This window comes from Pristiophorus japonicus, chromosome 7 (assembly GCF_044704955.1).
Source record: "Pristiophorus japonicus isolate sPriJap1 chromosome 7, sPriJap1.hap1, whole genome shotgun sequence".
In the NCBI taxonomy this organism is placed as follows: Eukaryota; Metazoa; Chordata; class Chondrichthyes; family Pristiophoridae; genus Pristiophorus; species Pristiophorus japonicus.
In genome coordinates, this window is record NC_091983.1 from 8996241 (window position 1) to 9018240 (window position 22000).

The following is a 22000-nucleotide window of genomic DNA, read 5'->3' on the forward strand; positions in this document are numbered from 1 at the left end:
AAAAAGGGGCGTGTCCAGCCACTTACGCCTGTTTTACAAGTTTAGGCAGCGAAAACTTACTCCAAACTAACTTAGAATGGGGTAAGTGTAGATTTTTGTACACTCAGAAAAACCTTGCCTACACTTAGAAATCAGGCGTAGGGAATGGGGGGGGGCGAAGGGGGGGTTTACAAACATTAAATACTTCACTGTTACAAATAAAAGGCCACCATCATAATAAATGATAAATAAATCAATAAATCAACCAATAAATCAATCAAAAAAAAGTTAAATACATTTTTTTTTAAAGATTTAAAAAAATCACTCAATAAATAAAAAAATTATTTCTACTCACCTACTGCAGCCCTGGGGAGAAGGGGGGGGAAGGAAGAGAGGGAGGGGGGAGAAGAGAAAGGGGGGGGGAGAAGAGAAGTGGGGGGAAGAGAAGATGGTGAACGGTGGGGTTGGGGGGGAGAAGAAGCTGGGTCCCGTCGAGGACTTCGGGCTAAGCGGTGTCAGGCCACTCAGTCGGGGATAGGAGCGACGACCCTTCGGCCAGTGATAGGTTCGTCGCCCAGAGACAGGACACGTTGGGAGGGCCGGGAGCTACTGCGCACGCACGCACAGCTGCCAGCACTGTTCTTGGCGCAGGGCTGTAGCTCCGCCCCCAGCAGCTCCTGCTGCGCAGCGCCGAGCTGGAAATGGGCTTACAGCTAGCAGAGAATCGTGAGGTAAGTATTCGGCGTAATCTTTGTTCTACAAATTAGGCGGACCTCTCCGATGTGCGCTGTTCTAGCGGGGGTCCGAAACTTGAGCCCAGTGACTCTATAATCTGTTTGTTATGTTCATTGTGGGATAAATGTTGGCCAGGATGCTGTAAGAACTCCCCTACCCGTCTTAGAAATAGTGCCATGGGATCTTCTACATCACCTGAGAGGGCAGACATCTCGTCTGAAAGACGCACCTCTGCCAGTGTCCCTTGGTACGACACTGGATTCTCAGCCTAGATTCAAGCCTGGAGTGCGGCTTGAACCCACAACCTACTGACTCAGAGATGAGAGTGCTACCAACTGAGTCACGGCTGACACCTAAAAGTGTGTCCTGCTGTTTCAGTGCACCGACCTAGTGCAGTGGAGTTTTTGCATGCTGTTGCAAAGAGTGGTAGAACGTAGGTCCATGCTCCGCCTTTCTGAGCTGACTAACTCGGCTATGGGGAGATGCTTGGTGGAGGCTGATTCCTTTCTGGCCGAAAGGAAGAGAATAATTGGGAGTGTGCATCATCCGTGGTTAATGGCCAACAACTATAGAACAGCATTGGTGGCAGCTTGGCAGCCAGTCTTAGCTGGGAATGGAGCAAGGGACAGGGACTCTCAGAAGAGGAGAATTAATAAGAAAAGAAAATAATTACTATGAACTAATTAAGTTGTACTAGTGAGACTCTCTTCAACAGATAGTCCGAGATTGGTATCTAGCGAGATAGATTTCAGTATATTCTGACTGAAATATTGATGATCTTAGGTAGAGATTTTAGTTTGGCATGAGAGAGAAAAGAATGCTCCTGTTCTCAAAAGGTTAATGAATCAATCCAGGATTTAATGGTTTTGGTGCTAAATTCATTTTTATTGCAATTTTCAATATTTGCTCAGATAAAGTGTAATTTGAAATATGTCTGTTTATTGTTTCTTGGATTTTTAAAAAAAATTCATTATTTTCAATGTAAATTTTTTATTTAAAGATTCTTTGGTCAATTGCATGCCAAAAATTCTCACAGACGAGATTATAAGATTTACCAGTGAGTAATACAGTTTGATGTTGACATGTATGTTTCAACTGTCCCAGTGGAAAAGAGACTTTTTTTTACTCTTCCATTGTCTACGCAGCTTTCCAAATTCAATAACAAATGAGGAAAGCTGCAGTTTGCAACTGAAAAACATTGCTTGTAATGCAGGCAAACCTCATCATCACAAACTTACTGGTGCTTATTTCATCTTTAGCTTCCATCCTTGCTCTCCGTCGCAACCTTTCTTGCTTTATTTTATCAATATGGTTGTCCTCTTTCTAACTTGCTCCTGAATGCCCTTTCTCCCTCCCCCTCCCCCCGCATCTTGGTATGAGTCTATATTTGAATACTGCAATCACCTTTTCTCATATATTCTTTCTCAGGATCTCAATACTGTGGAACTCATTGACATCCTTAGTCTTCCCTTCCTCCTTGAATCTATCGATTTTTCAAAGTCAAGCTTGGTGTCACTTAAACATTTATTTATTCATTTATCACCCCATTCTAATCTTTTCAACCTTGGTGTGGTGTCCTGTATGATGGCCGTTATCCCTTTCCCCAAGTACAAAAAGTATCGAGCTTTGAAAAACTGCTTTTCATAACTGACTTTTTGTCAGGATTCGAGGTAATGGTTCTTTCAAGAATAATAGGTGATTACAAGACTGCTGCAAAAATTCCTAACTCCCGAGATGGTGCTTGTTGTATGAAGTTATATTATAATAAAATCGAAACGAAACAATGAGGTTTCATTTTTACAGCAATCTCTTACATTTCTGTGCCTCCTTTCCGTACTGCCACAAAGCCCTGCAGTCCTCTGTCATTTTAGGATTTAAAGCCGATTGAAATGTCATCAATACCACATGGGATTAGATTAGTTAACTGAACACCACCTGGGTTTGAATCAGGAATCTTCCTCCTCTGCACATCTCAGTATCATACCATCTGAAAATAACTAGCCCCCTGACCAAAAAATAGTCACTCTCCATCTCTCAATTTTACCTGAGGCATATTAGTATCAGACAATTATGTTAAACTAAGTTAGCTGTATGATGTACTAATGGAAGTTCAGAGTTGAGTGATAGACCACTGTCTTTGTTGTCAGACTGCTTGTCTGACATCCAGTCCTGGAAGAGCCGAAATGTCCTCCAATTAAACATTGGGAAGACCAAAGCCATTGTCTTTGGCCCCACCACAAGCTCAGCTCAATAGCCACTGATTCCACCCCCCCTCTGCTGTCACTGTTTCACGGTGAACCAGACCGTATGCAACTTCAATATCCTATTTGACCCTAAGCTGAGCTACTGACCCCATATCCTCTCCGTCACAAAAACCCCCTACTTCCACCTCCGTAATATCGCCCATCTCCCTAATATTGCCCGTCTCTACCTCTGCACATCTACTGATGAAAACCTTACTCGTGCTTTTGTTCCCCCCTAGACTTGACTATTCCAATGCTCTGCCATCTTTCACCCTCCATAAACTGGAGCTCATCCAAAACTCTGCTGCCTAACTCACACCAAGTCCCATTCACCCATCAACTTGCCTCAATTTTAAACTCCTTCCATGGCCTTACCCCTCCCTATCATTAACCTCCTCCAGCCCTACGTCCTTCCGAGAACTCTGCGTTCCTCCAACTCTGGCCTCTTGTGCATCTCCCACTTTGCTACTCAATTTTTGCGGCCGAACCTTCAGCCGTCTCGGCCCCAAGCTCTGGAATTCCCTCCAACTCACTCTCCTTTAGGACGCTCCTTAAAACTTACCTCTTTGACTAAACTTTTAGTCACCTGTCTGAAGCACCTTGGGCATGTTTACTGCATTAAAGGTGCTATTTAAATTCAAGTTGATGATGATAGATTTGTGATAGTTCAGAGATGTGTGAGGTCGTAGTATGACATCATTGTCTTGCATGCTGATGGTGAATCCCAGAATGAGAAAATCCATGATTTACCTCAGCACTGCAGTATTGTTGCAGTTATTGCTAATTGAGAGATGTTCATACATTAGACATAAATATGAAACATTTATGCCTGCACAGACACACACCCACACATAGAATCATAGAGTAGTACAGCACAAAAAGACCACTCGGCCCATCGAGTCTGTGCCAGCTTTTTTGAAGAGCAATCCAGTTAGTCCCACTCTCCCGCTCTTTCCCCATGTCCCTTCATTTATTTCTCCTTCAAGTGTTTATCCAATTCCCTTTTGAAGGAAACTATTAGAGTGGTGGATACAGATTTATCAGGCAGTACACTCCAAATCCTAACCACTCATTTGATAAATGTACATAAACACTAAACTTTTCAAAAAAGCAAGACATTTTTACAGACAATTATTTTTTCAGTTGCAAATATTTTATTCAATTGCTGTTTTAAAGTTCTAACCCTAATCACGATCATCACAGATAGTAGTTGTATCCTTTGTCCCTTAAGAGTCTTACTGTATAATAGTTTTAATACTTAGCACATCTGTAGTTCTCCTTGTCTTTCATTTCATCAATCCTGCTGTTAACTCCTTTATCATTCCCTCAAATAATTTGGTGCGTTATTTGATGAAAGCTGGAGTGTCCCTTTCTGAGGGTGTGTTTGTCTCACATGTTTTAATTATAACTTCAAAGCCAAACCAGACAAGGATTACCTCTTGTGTATTCGAGTCGAGTTGGAAGACAGCTTGTCAGTAAAATTGCATATGAACAATGACGGACCGATAAAGACCCTCTGGTCCATCCAACCCATCCCACACAATTGCGATACCTTGTTTATCACAATATATGCACTCCATCCCACCCCACCCGAAACCACGTGATGATCTGGGATAGGCAAAAATAACAGATTTAAAAACTCGGGCCAATTTGGGAGGAAGAAAACTGGGAAATTCCTCTGCGGCCCATCTAGGCAATCGAAACTAGGCCAGGAGATCACTCTGGTCTTGAATTCCCTGCAGTACCTACCTTCTGTAAGAGGTGATCTCCACCTCAGCCAGAAACAGGAAATGAAAGACTGTGCTTGGAATTTCAGGAATGACTTAAAGGGACTTCTGCTTTTGAGGATCTCTGAGAGCATTTTTGTCACAGTGATATGATGATTGGGTTTGATGTGATTATGCCATTGTTATGTATTTGCAAACAAATGAAAAAACATTGCCAGAGATTTCTTTTTACAAAGATTTTCCCCAGTGATCTGCGCCGTTTTATTTTGTCCTAAATTAAAATATCCAAGTTTCCCCGAAGATTGTGCACCAATGTAACTCAGTTACGATTTTTTTAGCTTGTTTTTTTTTTGCATCATTGGGGGCGTAACCTGCCACCCGAGCCAATTCTGGCCATTTAAGCAAGTTTGGCCAGCTCTGATTTACTCCCAATTTTTCTTAGGACAGCGTATGTGACCACTCTGGAAAAACCTTCTGGGCAGTTAACAAAATCAGCCCAAGTAAGCAAATCAGCGCAGCAGATGCAGTTCCGTGGCCGGGACAGCAGCAGCAGGGCGGGGTGGGGGGGCCTTTCAGTCAGGGTTAGGAGCAGCAACCGGCACCGTCAGTAGAGGGAAGCCGTTCGGCCAGAGTTCGGAGCAGCGACCGGCATCGGAAGGAGGAGGCCCTTCGACCAGGGCTAGCAGCGAACACCAGCACCGGCTGGCCCTTCGACCAGGGCTAGCAGCGGGCACCGGCACCAGCTGGCCCTTCAACCAGGGCTAGCAGCGGGCACCGGCATCGGGAGGCCCTTCGACCAGGGCTAGCAGCGAACACCGGCACCAGCTGGCCCTTCAACCAGGGCTAGCAGCGGGAACCGGCATCGGGAGGCCCTTCGACCAGGGCTAGCAGTGGGCACCGGCACCGGGTGGCCCTTCAACCAGGGCTAGCAGTGGGCACCGGCATCGGGAGGCCCTTCAACCAGGGCTAGCAGCGGGCACCGGCACCGGGTGGCCCTTCAACCAGGGCTAGCAGCGAACACCAGCACCGGGTGGCCCTTCAACCAGGGCTAGCAGCGGGCACCAGCATTGGGAGGCACTTCGACCAGGGCTAGCAGCGGGCACCAGCATTGGGAGGCACTTCGACCAGGGCTAGCAGCGAACACCAGCACCGGGTGGCCCTTCAACCAGGGCTAGCAGCGGGCACCAGCATTGGGAGGCACTTCGACCAGGGCTAGCAGCGAACACCAGCTCCGGCTGGCCCTTCGACCAGGGCTAGCAGCGGGCACCGGCATCGGGAAGCCCTTCAACCAGGGCTAGCAGCGGGCACCGGCACCGGGTGGCCCTTCAACCAGGGCTAGCAGCGGGCACCAGCATTGGGAGGCCCTTCGACCAGGGCTAGCAGCGAACACCAGCTCCGGCTGGCCCTTCGACCAGGGCTAGCAGCGGGCACCAGCATTGGGAGGCACTTCGACCAGGGCTAGCAGCGAACACCAGCTCCGGCTGGCCCTTCGACCAGGGCTAGCAGCGGGCACCAGCATTGGGAGGCCCTTCGACCAGGGCTAGCAGCGGGCACCGGCATCGGGAGGCCCTTCAACCAGGGCTAGCAGTGGGCACCGGGAGGGGGAGGCCTTTCAGCCAGGGCTAGCAGCGGTAACTGTCACAAGCAGGAGAGGGAAGCCTTTCAGCCAGGGTTAGGAGCGGCACCGGCTCAGGGAGGAGGGGGAGGGAGGCCTTTTGGCCAGGGTTAGGAGCGGCATTGGTTCAGGGAGGGGAGGGAAGCCTTTCAGCCAGGGTTAGGAGCGGCACTGGGAGTGGGTGGGATGGTGGTGGGGGGATAGACTTTTGGCATAAACACTTTAATAATTTAATGATGGAATGCTGCTGCAATGTGCAAGGTGCTTGTTCAGGTTGCTGTGAGCTGGCCAGAATGTGTTGTATGTGTCACTTTCCAGCAGTGTGTCCCTGGCAACCCGATCTTTTTGGCGCAGATCTTAGGCTCCACCCCCAAAGCTAAAGGACAGGCTACGCGGCACCAAAATGAACAATTCAAACGGGGAAAGTTGGATGATTTTTTTTTTGGCATAGTTAGGCCCCCCCCAAAAAATGGGCATAACTCTTCAGTACACTTTAAAAAAAACAGCATTGGGGAAAATTGAGCCCATGGTCCCTATAATACCTTCCTGTTGTGCTGCATATTTTTAATCCAGCCAAAGCCGCTTAAGAAGAACTTTATAGTCGATCCTTGCTTGGTGTTAGTGAAAATGGTTGAACCTATTTTTAGTTGCGATTCATCACTGATTAGATCACATCCCTGATGCAATCTTATTATTTTTGCCTGTTTTTGCTTGTTATTTTGTCATCCTTTCAGCTTCCTCTTCAGCTGATGCTTCATTCCTTGTCGGGGAGTACAGGCAGAAAGTAATGTATTTTCCCCCTCGTCTTGGAGCACTAATTCCAGGCTCTTCCATTATCATATTTAGACTTCTCATTTTACATCCCCCTCCAATGGACTATCTTGGGTTTTGGATCAGGCCTCTTAGCTACCAGATGACAGCCAGTTGTCTGGATCTCCACTCCCAGTTTCCACACACTTCCGGTGTGGAGCTGTTGTCTTCTTCTAATGGCTTTATTGAAGCTGGGAACTCTACACTTGGTTGATTGAAATTGAAATTCCACAGCCTATTCCTTTCCAGCACAGCATGTTGGCATATCAGTGTCATGACATCATAAGCGATTTATTGCAGCTTCATCCTTAATAAGTTCAAATCTCTTGAGTAAACCTCTTCTCTGTGGCAAATGGAGGATATCTTGTTGGTCCCTCTCTGTATACTGTAGGGAAACGAAAAGTGCAAGAAGAGGATGCTGCAACTTTCAAATTGGTGTGAGCCTGTTTTAGGAGGGAGTTTTGGCACCAGGACTTCCTTTTTAAAGACCAAACTGTTGCAAAGAGTTTGATTAACTTGAACTGTGATTACATTTGATTTCTTTGTTTGTTTAAAACAGTATGTACTGATGACCTTATCAGAGGTACCACCTTCAAAGGTTTACTGATTCTGACCATGAGGGAGCTGAATTAACGTTAATTGAATGTTACTAATTCAGCTCTGCCGTAGATACCTGCTTGTGTTCAGTGATGTCAATCACGCCCATAAGCAAATCCTGTGCCTCTTGCGTACACTGCTCAATGCCTACTTTTACATTACGTTAGCCAGGTTGAACAATACATCTCCTTGCCATACCAACTGGATATTATGACTTTTTCATGTGCCCTCAACTTTACTTCTCTAAACGTTTCAAAAGTGATTCGAAGGAACTCTTGGTAAGATGTGGCAAAATATGAATCATTAAGCCGTGTTATTTCACAGGTAACACGTAAGCATGCAGCACAACAAATTTGATCAGACTCACTTAATTCAATCAGTGCTACTTGTCTTTAATATAAAATAATGACCATGCTATACTTCCCCACATCAGTGAATCATCTTCCTCGACTTAAACAGACAAGCTTCCAACTACCCTCCTACATTCCTTTGAGCCCAGCCAAAGCTTGCGCTTGCAGCTTTCTGTTTAAAAGCTGACTGTGTGTGTCTCTGCCTCTGCTTTTTCTTCTGCCACAATGGGATCTTGGTATAATATATATTTTTAAATGCTTTTTAAGGACTAAACTTAGCTTGATGGTAGCAATTCTAACATATACTATACAAGGCCCCTCTGTGGTGGAAGCTAACTGGCCATGCCCCCAAAAGCACAATCCATCAGGCTGACTTGGCAATGATCTCTGTTGAGTTCAAATGAATTGTGTTATCACAGCATGAGTATGAGGGTGAACGATTGCTGGAATATCAAATTATTTTTCATTGTTTCAGAACGCTGGTTCAGTCATCATGTTAGGAACTTAATCTGTACCTGCTGTCCTGTAAGTTTAACCCCTTGCGAGTTAGGGTTAGCTTATTAATAACATTTTTAACATATTACACCAAGGTCTCACCTTAATGGCAACCTTGAAATGTGACAATCTCCCCACGAGAAAGGTCTACAACCCCTGCCGTGGGCCCATAACCAGGGATTTCTCAGTTCAATTGGTGTAAGGTTCTGCACACATGCTAATGAATTGCATATTGTATGCAGTCTTTGAAGATGTAACAGATTTTCCAGGTTCAGCTTCATTTATATAATTTAGGCAGACCTCATTGTGGAGCCTGCTGCAAGCCTTAGTTGCCGTTAGGAGCATGGCTTCGAGGACAGCCCAAGACAAGATGAGTTATTTAAAAAAAAATTAATCCCAGACAGCATCCCTTTTAGAAGCATTTAAATTTTAAATTACCGTTTGCTCACCTTCGTAGCAGGAAGGCATGGCATGGGTGAGGGCAAACACTGTCTGATCTTTTCCCATCAGTGAATTTTCCGGCATCACTTCCTGTGACACAGGGAATGGCAGAGAGACACTCTGTCCACCGGAGTCATACTGTAAAATCGGCCTTGTAACTGCATCAAAATATTCCCCTGATTATATCATTGCCACTCACTGTTCAAACTAAATATTAAGACAAATTTAGACAGAATCAAATCAAAGTGAATCTCAGTTCTTCTTAACTGGCTGTTTTTTTAAAATGAATTCTTCTGGTGAGAATCTCTGTTTAAGGTACGAACAGCTGAATTGAGCAAACCCTTCCTGGTAATATTTGGAGCACTTTCTCACAAAGGTGCAAACACCACATTGAGAGTCGACATGTCTGAAGTTCCATTCAGTGAACTCCTTTCCATTTTCTAGATCCTATTGAAATATTTTTAGAGAAAGTATTTCAAAGCTAATATGAGGAACTTACTAACTTGTTTGTGGTTAATATTGTTAGTATTAAATGTTTGATGTATCGAAACAATGGCTATTTTTGCTGAAAATATAATTTTGACTGTTTAAAATAAGGTTGTTACTTTTTCTGTCTATAGTGATATACCTAGAATTCCGGAGAGTTCCCATCCTCCTTTGGAGTCTAGTAAGTATTTAAAAGAAAAGCTTTTTAAACCGTGAGTTTCTGCATTTCATTAGTCCCGTTCACGACCCCTGAATTAGTGGGTGTCATTTGCTGCACTGAATCATAGAATGGTTATAGCACAGAAGGAGGCCATTCGGCCTGTCGAGCCTGTGCCGGCTTTCTGCAAGAGCACTTCAGCTAGTCCCACTCCTCCGCCCTACATTTCTTTTCCTTCAGGTACTTGTCCAATTCCCTTTTGAAAGCCACAATTGAATTTGCGTCTTCCACCCTTTCAGGCAGTGAATTCCAGATCCTAACCACTCCCTGTCTTTTTTTAAAAAAAAAGGTTTTTCCTCATGCCGCCTTTGGTTCTTATGCCAATCATCTTAAATCTGTGTGCTCTGGTTCTCGACCCTTCCGCCAATGGGAACAGTTCCATCTCTGTCTACTTTGTTTTGACCCCTCATGATTATGAATACCTCTATCAAATCTCCTCTCAACCTTCTCTGCTCAATGGAGAACAACCCCAGCTTCTCCAGTATTGTCCAGAAAAACAGGACTAACCATCTATAGGAACAATCTCACTTAACATAATTTATATCCAGTGTTACATTGTCTTCCTGCAATTTGAGGTAAAGGGGCAGTCAAAATAGAAGTATCAACTTTTAAAGTTTGGCAAAATAGTTCCACTTCTCGAGAGTTCACTGTACCCAGGCTTATGTTCTTGTAGGACAGGGGTACACGTTAGTCAGAGAACCAAGTTTGTAATTGCAGAGTTTGTATTGTGCTAAGGCTCCACTTGATTAACAGAAGAGAAATTCTCTCCATTGTTCAGTGATGAATAATAATGGTACATCACTGATGTACAATTCATGAGTTTGGTGCCGGCAGAATTCCTGATATTTCTGGCACACACAGTATTAATCTGCACATGATTTTCATTAAGTGGTTTATCTGTGTCCGCAGCAATGATAGGTGATGTGCTCACACACCACCCTCTGGGTTATTTCTCTGAAACTCTGTGACTTAACCCATAGACTGTAATTTTCTCCTCGTCTGATGTTTCCTTGTGTAAAGTCCTGACCCTGCAGTACAGACTTATACAAGGCACATGCTGAAGTTAAGGTCACTCTGGACCTGCACCTTTATTTCACAGCTCTCGAGTGCCACATTTGCCTGAGACCTACCTTTATATACCTGTGTGGAACAGGTATGCAGTGTCTCCTGCAAGTGCACCCGTGGTGGTAAAGTATGCTTGTGGTTACAGGTCATCTCTAGTTACAGTCATGTATAGCATGGTAAGATACAGTTATATACAGTAGTGTGAGATACATGACATCACCCTCCCCCCAAGGTCTTATTGTCTTTACAGATTCAGTCTCTCAGGTGGTCTACACTCTCGCATGGGGAGCGTCTTAGTTGTGATTCAGTTGTTTGCCTTGGTGCCTGTTCTTCTTTCGGTGTGATTGCTGGTATCTCGCCTGGGCTATCTGTCGAGACTGCCCTTTCCTCAGGTTGTTCCTCTGTCCACCAGGTGTGGTGTATGTTCCACATTGTAGTCTGCCTCTGGTTCTGCAGTGTTGTTGGTGAATCTACTTTTTACTTGGTCTACATGTGTCCGTCAGGTTTGGCCATTGTCCATTTGTACAACCAGTAGCCTGTTTCCTTCCTTGCCTGTTACTGTCCCTGCAAGCCATTTGGGACCCCGGCCATAGTTTAGCACAAACACTTTGTCCCCTATCTCATTCCACCTCCCCCTCGAATTTTGGTCATGGTACTCAATTAGCTTCCGGCGCTTTGCCTCAACAATTTCATGCATGTCTGGGAGGATTAACGAGAGCCTTTAAGGTCCGTTTCATCAATAGTTGTGCGGGGGGAACCCCAATCAATGAATGCAGACGAGATCTGTGCCAGCAGCAGTCGCGACAGGCGGCTCTGCAGCGTGGGACCTTGATTTTTAGCATGCCTTGTTTAACGATTTGCACTGCTCGCTCCGCCTGGCCATTGGAGGCCGGCTTGAACGGTGCCGTCTTAACGTGATTTATGCCGTGGTCAACTATAAAATCTTGAAATTCTGCGCTGGTGAAGCACGGACCATTATCACTTACCAATATGTCAGGAATTCTGTGCGTTGCAAACATGGTTCTGAGGCTCTCCACAGTGGTGGAGGTGGTGCTCGAGTTTAAAATGGTGCATTCGATCCACTTTGAAAATGCATCGACGACTACGAGGAACGTTTTGCCCATGAATGGGCCCGCATAGTCTACATGCACCCGCTACCACGGTTTGGTGGGCCAGGGGCTTAGGGGGGCCTCCCTGGGGGCATTACTAAGTTGGGCACAAATGGTACACCGCCGGATGCAGAGCTCCAAGTCCGGGTCAATGCCACCCCACCAGACGTTGGATCTGGCTATGGCCTTCATAAGGATGATCCCCGGGTGCTCGCGGTGGAGCTCCCGGACAAACGCCTCTCTGCCTCGCAAAGGCATAACTACTCGGCTGCCCCACATCAGGCAGTCTGCCTGTAGTGATAGTTCATGCATGCGCCGAAGGAAAGGTTTGATCTCCTCAGGGCAGGCATCGCGAGCCTCTGCCCAGTCACCAATTAAAACACATCTTTTGACTAAGGATAACATGGGGTCGCTGGTCGTCCAGGCTCTGATTTGGCGAGCCGTCATGGGCGAACCTGTGGATTCAAAAGCATTGATTGCCATGACCATCTCACAGCCCTGTTCGTCGGACCCTTCCGTGGTCGCCAGGGGTAGCCTGCTAAGCGCGTCGGCACATTTGTCTGTGCCTGGTCTGTGCCTTATTGTGTAGTCGTAAGATGCCAGCATGGGTGCCCACCGTTGAATGCGTGCCGAGGCGTTGCCGTTTATTGCCTTGCACTCGGATAGCAGGGACGTGAGGGGTTTGTGGTCGGTTTCTAACGCGAACTTGGCCCCGAAAAGGTATTGGTGCATCTTTTTGACACCATACACGCACGCGAGCACCTCCTCAACCATACCGTACCCACGCTCCGCCCGCGAAAGTGACCTGGAGGCATAAACCATGGGTTGTAATTTACCCGCATCATTGACATGCTGTAAAACGCACCCGACCCCGTACGCTGATGCATCACATGTAAGAACTAGCTTTTTACCTGGGTCAAAAAAGGCTAAAACACTGTTGGAACACAGAAGGTTGCGTGCCTTATTGAAGGCGCGTTCTTGGGCGTCCCCCCAAAACTAATCACACCCCTTTCTGAGTCGCACGTGGAGAGGCTCCAGCAGCGTGCTCAAGTTCTGCATAAAGTTCCCAAAGTAATTGAGTAGCCCGAGGAAGGCGCGCAGTTCCGAGACATTCCGGGGCCTGGGTGCCAGACGAATTGCTTCGGTTTTGGATTCTGTTGGGTGGATTCCATCAGCGGCAATCCTTCTGCCCAAAAATTCAATCTCGGGTGCGAGAAACAGACACTTGGATTTCTTAACTCTTAGGCCTACCCGATCCAATCGACTTAGTACTTCCTCCAAATTGCGGAGATGGGAGTCGGTGTCCCTGCCCGTGATGAGTATGTCATCTTGAAGCACAACTGTCCCCGGGATGGACTTGAACAGACTCTCCATGTTGCGCTGGAATATAGCAGCTGCCAACCTGATGCCGAATGGGCATCGATTGTACATAAAAAGACCTCGATGTGTGTTGATGGTGGTGAGTAGCTTAGACTCTTCCATCAGTTCTTGCGTCATATACGCAGATGTGAGATCTAGTTTCAAGAAACGTTTTCCCCAGCCAATGTGGCAAATAGGTCCTCCGCTCTGGGCAGCGGGTATTGGCCCTGTAGGGAGACTCTGTCTATGGTAGACTTATAATCCCCACAGATTCGTACGGATCCATCAGGCTTCATGACGGGGAAGATGGGACTTGCCCAGTCGCTAAATTCCACGGGTGAGATAATGCCTTCCCGCAAAAGCCGGTCCAGTTCGTGTTCAATCTTTTCCCTCATCACACAAGGCACAGCTCTAGCCTTGTGATGGACCGCGGTGTCTGGCATCCTGTGTGATGTAGATTTTAACTTTAGCCCCTTTGAAGGTGCCCACACCTGGCTGAAAGAGATGTTCAAAACGACTTAGAACTGTTGAGCAGGAGGTCCGTTCCTCTGACGACATGGCGTGAACATCATCCCATTTCCAATTTCATTTTGCCAGCCAGCTTCTCCCCAGCAGTGCTGGGAGATCTCCGGGGACAATCCACAGGGAAAGTCGGTTCACCGTCCCTTTGTGTGTGACTGAGATCATGGCGCTGCCGAGGACTTAGACGATTTCTTTGGTATAGATCCTTAGTTTGGTGTCGGCCCTTGTGAGTTTTGGTCTGTTGCTTTTGTGCGGCCACAGCTGTTCAAATTGTTGGACGCTCATGAGAGATTGACGAGCTCCCGTGTCCAGTTCCATGTTGACGGTTATCTCATTGTGTAGGACCCTCATCATTATTGGAGGTGTCGTGTTGTAAGAACAGTGGACATTGATCATGTTGACCCGCTGTACCCCGGCGTCCCGGTCACTGTCCCCACCATCTTCTGGTCCGCTTTCCAACCCTTTCGATTCGTATACCAGCCGAGCTGCTGTTTTTCTGCACATGCGAGCCAGATGCCCTGTATAGTTGCAGTTTCTGCAAACAGCATGCTGAAATCGACACCCCTTTGTTGAGTGCCTTCCCCCACATCTCCAGAACAGACCGCTTCCATTGTTTCCGAAGGATGAGCTGCGTCTGGCTGATCTCTCTTGAGCTTCTCTCAGTCTGTCGTTGATTGCTCGCATTGTGGGTTGATGAGGTGTGAACAGCCGTTCATGTGGCCCTTGATGGCTTCTGGCGCCACTGCCTGCTGTTGAAGGCCTGCTCTCCTGCCTTTGTCTGTGTGTGGGGGTAGCGGCTTGTTTCACGCTGTGAACCCTTTGTTCCGATGTTTCGTTAGTTGTCGTACCCGCAGTGTAGATCAACCTCGTTTCTTCTTCTCCTGCCAAGAATGTCTGTGCGACCAATGCTGCTGCCTCTAGGGTCAAGTTATTGGTCTCTATAAGATTTCGGAATACGCCTGCGTGGCCTATTCCTTCAATAAAAAATCTCTCAGTACTTTCCTTAGTTCATCGGAGAACTCACATAAACTAGCCAGCCTCCGAAGTTCCGTCACGAAGTCGGGTATGCTCTGGCCCACACAGCGTCTGTAGTTGTAGAACCTGTGCCTGGCCATGTGCAGGCTGCTCGCTGGCTTCAGGTGGTCTCTCACCTGTGTGCTCAACTCCTCAAACGACTTGTTTGCTGGTTTCTCGGGTGCCAGCAGGTCCTTCATTAAGGCGTATGTTTTCGAGCCACAGCTGGTCAAGTGATGGGCTCTTCTCTTGTCTGCCTTATCGTCGCCCAACCAGTCTTTGGTTACAAAGTTTTGCTGGAGCCTTTCTATAAAGTCCTCCCAATTGTCTCCAGCGTTGTATTTCTCATCTGAGCCGTTGGTATCCATTCTGTGGGTTCTTTGATCCCATAACTCGTCGCCACTGCAAAGTCCTGACCCTGCAGTACAGACTTACACGAGGCACATGCTGAAGTTAAGGTCACTCTAGATCTGCACCTTTATTTCACATTTGCCTGAGACCTTCCTTTATATACCTGTGTGGAACAGGTATGCAGTGTCTCCTGCAAGTGCACCCCTGGTGGTAAAGTATGCTTGTGGTTACAGGTATCTCGTTACAGTCAAGTATAGCATGGTAAGATACAGTTATATACAGTAGTGTGAGATACATGACACCTTGCACATGTGCCTTGAGGTAAAGATTGAGATGCCCCCAAAACGCAAGTTGATTAACAGTATTTATTGATGATTAATTTAAGGATTCTTTTTGCTCTTAAATATAATAGGCTGTTTGTAATTGCTTTTTAAATTAGACTGTTGTTCTAGGTTTTAATGTTGGACACTGCACAGAGTTTAAATCAGATAGAGCAACAATGGAGAGAAATAAATTAGAAAAAATCCAAAAGAATGAATACAGTGAGAGCGATTAAATATCAGTAGGGATCAGCACAGTTGTTGATGGGCAGTACGATAACATTTTGTTTAAGAACTCTAATCCATAGCTTTGTGTTGGGAAAAGGTTCCGGGTAATTTTGTTTCCCTCCGCTTTCCCGGGTAACAACCTGCGGTAAAGCCACCCCACCTGTCATTTTCATGGGTATGCGGCTTAGTGTCTCTCTGATCATGTATTTGCTGCACACGCACACTTGTGTCTATATTAGTATACAGAGATACAAGGATAGAGAGCATTAACAAAACATTGATGAGTAACCCTGGTTTAAGGAGTGTGGTGTCATATAGTTGGTGTAATAATAAGTAAGGTAGCTTTAATAAGTTTCAAGAATTTGTTTTACCATCAGTAGCCCCTTTTTAAAAAAAATTGAGGTTATAAAGAATTATCATAAAAATAATGGACCTCAATTTCCTCTGGTCTCAGTCGTCCATTGTAAATGAGGCTTCCACTGACCCAGTAGTTTCCTCCCTGATTCTGTCCCACTTCCCAGGAAAGAATAGGAAGGGTGACCAAATGCTTGGACAAAGAGATGCATTTCACAAAATGCCTTAAAAATAGAGAAGGAGGTGGAGAGATGGAGGAGTTTAGGGAGAGAATTTCAGGGCCTAGATGACTGAAGGCACGGCCTTAATAGTGGGCAAGAGGAAGGAGGGTGAGGTGCACAAGAGGACACAGTCGAAGAAACAGGCAGTGAAATTCTAACGGTGGAGGAGTGCAGAGGTATGGAGAGTCAAGGCTCTGGAGGGATTTAAACGCAACAATGAGCAGGTATGTTGGCTGAACGTGACATAGTGCAGGTACGATACTTGCAGCAGAGTTTTGGATGATCTGAAGTGGAAGTTTTGATGAGAGACAAAAGCAATAGGGTTGAGAGTAAAGTGGCTCCAGTATCTTTCTGTTCTCTTTTTCCAAATACTGCTTTTTGATTTCTTTGAGTAGAATATATAATTCCACATTAACATAAAATTCACTATTATATTGGAACTTTAAAACATTTATATTCTCCTCCCACGCCATTAGATCATGGGCAGGTTTCTCCTGTGGTTCAAACCTATTAGGGATTGCATTGGCACTGACCCAAACTCATTTCATATAGGACCCTTACAGCCAACAGATGAAGGAGCCCTTCATCCCATTACTCTGGACTGCATTTAATTCTCTGTCCGAGAGATGAAAGACTCGTGTCCAAGCCACTGCATCACCGAGTCTCCATGATTTATTTTAACCTAAGTTGTACAAAATACTGTGTGTTATGGCCAGCTGATAAACGATATTTTGAGAGGCGAAGCGTAACTCACTTGTGGAATAAAGAAGTTAATTTATTTCCTGGCAGTGAATTAATATAATTATTTTGTGTAACTGGCAATAACATGTGGGATTTATTCATGAGCATTAATATTCATAGAGCTTTGAAATAACAAATTCAATAAATATTATAAATGTGGATTTAGATTTGCATTAGCAGTACAGTACTTTTACATATTACAAGTATCTGCATAAAATAACAAAAGTGCTTGTTTTACTATTTACAGGTTCAAGTTCCTTTGAATCACAGAAGATGGAACGACCATGCATTTCAGTCATTTCTCCCACTAGCCCTGGAGCTCTGAAAGATGCCCCTCAGGTCCTACCTGGACAGCTTTCAGTGAGTAAAATAATAAAACAAGCAGGAGTAAACAGATTTGTTGGGAGGAAGGATGCCTCCTTTTGTCTTCTTCTGCCTCCTTTTGCCTTTTTCAGTTGAAGTATATTTATTTATAGTAAAAAGTTTTCATGAATGAAACTAAAAAATGTGACGGGGTAACGTTTCCTCTTTCTTGTTTGATCGTTCAGTAATAACGTGCCTGGAACGCGAGGCAGATTCCATTACAGGCACGCAATCTTTCAAGCCTGATTTTTCCTCTTCGCCCAATGCCTAAGCACACAGAGGGAAATCTAGCCTGTGATTTTTCTTCATGTATTTTGTTACAAGAATCATTTATTCTGTTTAATGAGCTTGTTGTTATCCATTGGTGCACACACAAGTGCATATAGAGTGGATGGTTGGTGAAGTACTGGGGGACTGTGTATGATACTTACTTTATTGTAAGCCATTATAGGTATGAGTGGCTGACATACTTGTCCACATACAAGCCCAAAGCAATGTTGAACCTCCTCAATACGTAGGTCTATTTAGTCCTGAAATTATCCACTATCCTGGATAGTATAAAATGATTTAAGTTTCAAAGCAAAGGGTGAACTTATGTACAGGTGAGCACATGGCTTGGAATGAAGAACAAGGAAGGGCGAAGCTGGAGACAGATCATCACCATGTAAGCTACAAGAAAATAATTTACATTTTTGATGTAAGGTTTATCTGGAGCAGATGTGTCTATAGACAAATTAATAACCTAAGGTTAATAACCAAGGTGGCATTTATATTAAAAGGTTGTCTTGTTACTGCATGTCGCTCATACTTGTTTTTTGTTAATGGTGAATGATTCTAGTGCTGAAAATATTATACAGATCCTTCCTCTACTTTCATTGCTTCAACAACATAAAAACAAAAAAACACGGTATGATTACAGGAGTAAACCCAAAGTACCTCCCAATGTGTTTGCATGGAGAATCTTTTATTTATTATCCCAATACCAGTGCGCTACCCTCATAACCCATGTGTTGTCTTCAACTTAAAAAAAAACAATATAAATTGCAAAGCAAATGTTCCCTCTGTTCCAATCAAAGGTATTTAATCTGACTGCAGCATGGAATCCACTGATGTTTCAAAGATAAGATTGTAGTTATGTGGCACAGACTGGAGGAAGAAATATGTAGGCAAATCTACAAGGTGAGTAGCAGGCATAGAATAATAATCATGGGCGAATTCAACTACCCCAAATAAGCTGTCAGGAAGAACTAACGAAAGGTTAAAAGGGGAATCGAGTTCTTTCAGTGTATTCAGGACTCCTTTCTCACTCAGTACATAAGAAGTACAACAAGAAAAAAATCACTGCTGGATGCTGTAATGGGTAAAGAACCAGAATAGTTAGACGTATGAATAGGAGAGCATCTTAGTAATCGTGATCACAACATCGTAAGGTTCAAGATTAGGATCGAGAGTGGCTTAAGTAAGCCAAAAGACTAAGCTGATAGATTGGAAAATAGAAAATTATGAAGAAATGAGAATAAAACTAAAGAAGGTAAACTGGGAGAAAATGTTGAAAAGCAAAGCATGAGAAAAACCATGGGAAATCTTTAAAAGGCTAATCAATAGAGCTCAAGAGCAATGCCTTCCAAGAAAAGCCAAAAATAAGCAAGCTAATTATGGGGCACTGTGGATGAATAAAGAACTAAAGGGAAAATTGAATCTAAAGAGGGAGACATATAGGGCTAGACTTTCGAGTTCATTGTTGGCGATTTTCCCGGCGTTACAGCTGGTTTTCCACCCGGCGAAAGTTTCCACGCAAACTGCCCACGTGCAACGCCGAGAACAACCGCCAGGGCGTAAGTTTGGCCTCAACCATCGACGTCCAGATCGCCGAGAGACCCGCCCTGTAAAAGCTGCTTAAACAGGGCGGTTAGGGGGTCCCTGCAAATAAAGGTAAGTTAAAGGTTCTTTAATTATTTTTTTTTAATTTTAAAATGGCGATTAGGGTTAAAACTGTCTTGGGAATGCTTTGTATGTTTTTTTTTTAATGAAAATTTTTTTTTGAAGTTCCCCCCCCCCCCCTCTCCCTGGGCCCAACCGCAGCCTCGGACTAAATTTTAGTACTTACCGTCCGTTCTGGTAACGACCGCCCATGTTACTAACTTTCCACTTCCCACCGAGAATGAATGTGCAACGCCCATTTTCTCGCCGAGCGATTAGTTTTACTTATTTTAAACATTAAGATGGAAATTCTCGACAGATTTTTTTCGCCAAACGTTCGCGGTGCTTCTCAGTGGGCAATCGGGCGCTGAGGGCCTTTAGAGGAAAGTCTGGCTCATAAGAATTACTTAGATATTAAAGGAGAGAACACAAGGAAATACAAAGAACTTAGGATAGAAGTTAAAAAATCCATCAGGGAGGCAAAGAGAAACTACGAAATCAAATCATGAAGGAATATAAAAAGAAATAATAAAATGTTCTATAAACACAAATAACAAAAGGAAAATTAAAGTCGAGATAGGGCCATTAAAGCATGAGCAAGATAAACTCATAGGTAATGACAGAAATGGCAGAAGTATTGATTAACTACTTCACCTCAATTTTCACTAAAGAAAATAATGAAGTAGACACTTCACTAGAGGATGACCTTAAAGGAATATTACTACAGTTGGGCTGGAAAGGGAGGAAATATTGCCAAACTAGCAAAACCTCGGGTCCAGATTGTATGCATCATACTCAAGGAGATGATGGAGGCGATGGCAGAGACAATATACATATATAAAAGCTCCATAGAAGAGGGGTTGGTGCCAGAGGACTAATGGACAGCTAAAGTTGTTCCGATGTCTGAAAAGGGAAATGGAACAAAACCTGGTCAGTTTAATGTTAGTGCTAGAAAATATACTGGAATCGATACAGAAAGAAGTGATAGAGGCAGAAAATATAATAAAAATAATCAGCATGGATTCTGAAAGGCTAAGTCATGCTTAACTAACCTGATCGAGTTCTCTGAAGCGGTACTGGAAAGAGTAGACAAGGGTAATGCAGTAGATGTCATATACTTGGATTTTCAAAAGACCTTTGATAAGGTACCAAATGGTAAGCCCATGACTAAGGTTAGGGCATGTGGAGTCAGGGGACAAATAGTTGATTGCTGGCAAAAAATAGAAAGCAGAGAGTAGGGGTAAAGGTTGGTTATTCATATTGGAGGAAGGTAGAAATCGGTGTTCCACTAGGATCAGTGCTAGGACCACTGTTGTTCATAATTTACATGAATTATTTGGGTTAGGAACAAGTGCAATTTGCAGATGATACCAAACTGGGGGGTATAGCTAACACTGAGGAAGATTGCAACATAATAAAGAAGATATTAGAAAGCTTGCAGACTGGGCAGTTAAGTGTCAAATGGACTTTAACATAAATAAATGTGAAGTGATGCACTTTGGTAGAAAAAATAGAAACATCACCAACACCTTAGAATATAAGAAACCAAATGGGTTAGAAGAGCAAAGGGATCTAGGGGTACAGGTGAAAAAATCATTAAAAGCAGCATCACAGGTCAGCAAAGCAATTAAAAATGCTTATCAGAGCACTGGGATTTATTTCTTGGGGTATAGAATTCAAAAGTAGTGAAGTTATGTTAAACTTGTGTACGACCCTGGCCAGGCTGCACTTGAGTACAAGGCACAGTTCTCTATACCATTAAAAGGACGTAGAAGCACTCGAGAAAGTACAAAAGTGATTTACAAGGATGGTACCAGAGTAAAGATTGAAAAGGTTGAGGATTTTTTCTTTAGAAAAGAGGAGACTTAGAGGTGACCTGATAGGGGTCTTTAAAATTATGAATGGGTTGGAGAGGGTAGATGTGGAAAGAATGTTTCCACTTGTGGGAGATTCCAAAACTAAGGGCCATAAGTACAAGATAATTACTAATAAATCCAATGAGGAAATAAGGAGAAATTTACTCAGAAAATGGTTAGAATGTGGAACTCACTGCCATGTGAAGTGGTTGAGGCAAATAGCTTAGATGCTTTCAAAAGGAAATTAGACGAGTACATGTGAGTAAAAGGGAATACAAAGATATGCTGATTGGCTGAGATGAGGCAGATGGAATGGAAGGAGACTGTGTGGAGTATAGACACCAGCACAGACTAGTTGGGCCAAATGGCCTGTTTCTGTGCTGTATATTCTATGTGATTTATTCGAGCGATAGGTTGTGGGTTTGGGGTCCTGGAATGTGCTGAGTATAGGTTTTGCACCTCTCCGTGATGATGGTGAGAGAGAGGTGGGGGTGGGAATCAGAGGAAAAGTCATATTAGACAACTATCAGGCAGCATGCTACCCACCACCACCCCAACACTGCACGAGGTAGAAAAAGCCATAAGACAGCTTAAAAACAACAAGGCTACGGGTGCGGATGGAATCCCTGCTGAGGCATTGAAGTATGGCGGAAAGGCACTGCTGGCACGAATACACAATCTTATCTCTCTCATTTGGAGGGAGGAGCGCATGCCAGGGGATCTGAGATGCAGTAATCGTGACCATCTTTAAAAAAGGGGACAAGTCTGACTGCGGCAACTACAGAGGAATCTCCCTGCTATCAGTCACAGGGGAAGTCACCGCTAGAGTCCTCCTCAACCGTCTTCTTCCCGTGGCCGAGGAACTCCTCTCGGAGTCACAGT

At 44.5% G+C, this 22000-nt stretch overlaps 1 protein-coding gene across 24 annotated transcripts in view; it reads left to right on the forward strand.

The window, feature by feature from the left end:
- The window catches only part of rims1a (regulating synaptic membrane exocytosis 1a), a 908397-nt gene that overhangs the window by 521061 nt on the left and 365336 nt on the right, over positions 1-22000 (forward strand). For all 24 annotated transcript variants that reach the window (XM_070884742.1, XM_070884748.1, XM_070884749.1 and 21 more), the window contains 2 exons: positions 9613-9659; positions 17227-17339. In XM_070884742.1, coding sequence (XP_070740843.1) covers positions 9613-9659; positions 17227-17339 — 160 coding nt within the window. The remainder of the gene's footprint in view (positions 1-9612; positions 9660-17226; positions 17340-22000) is intronic.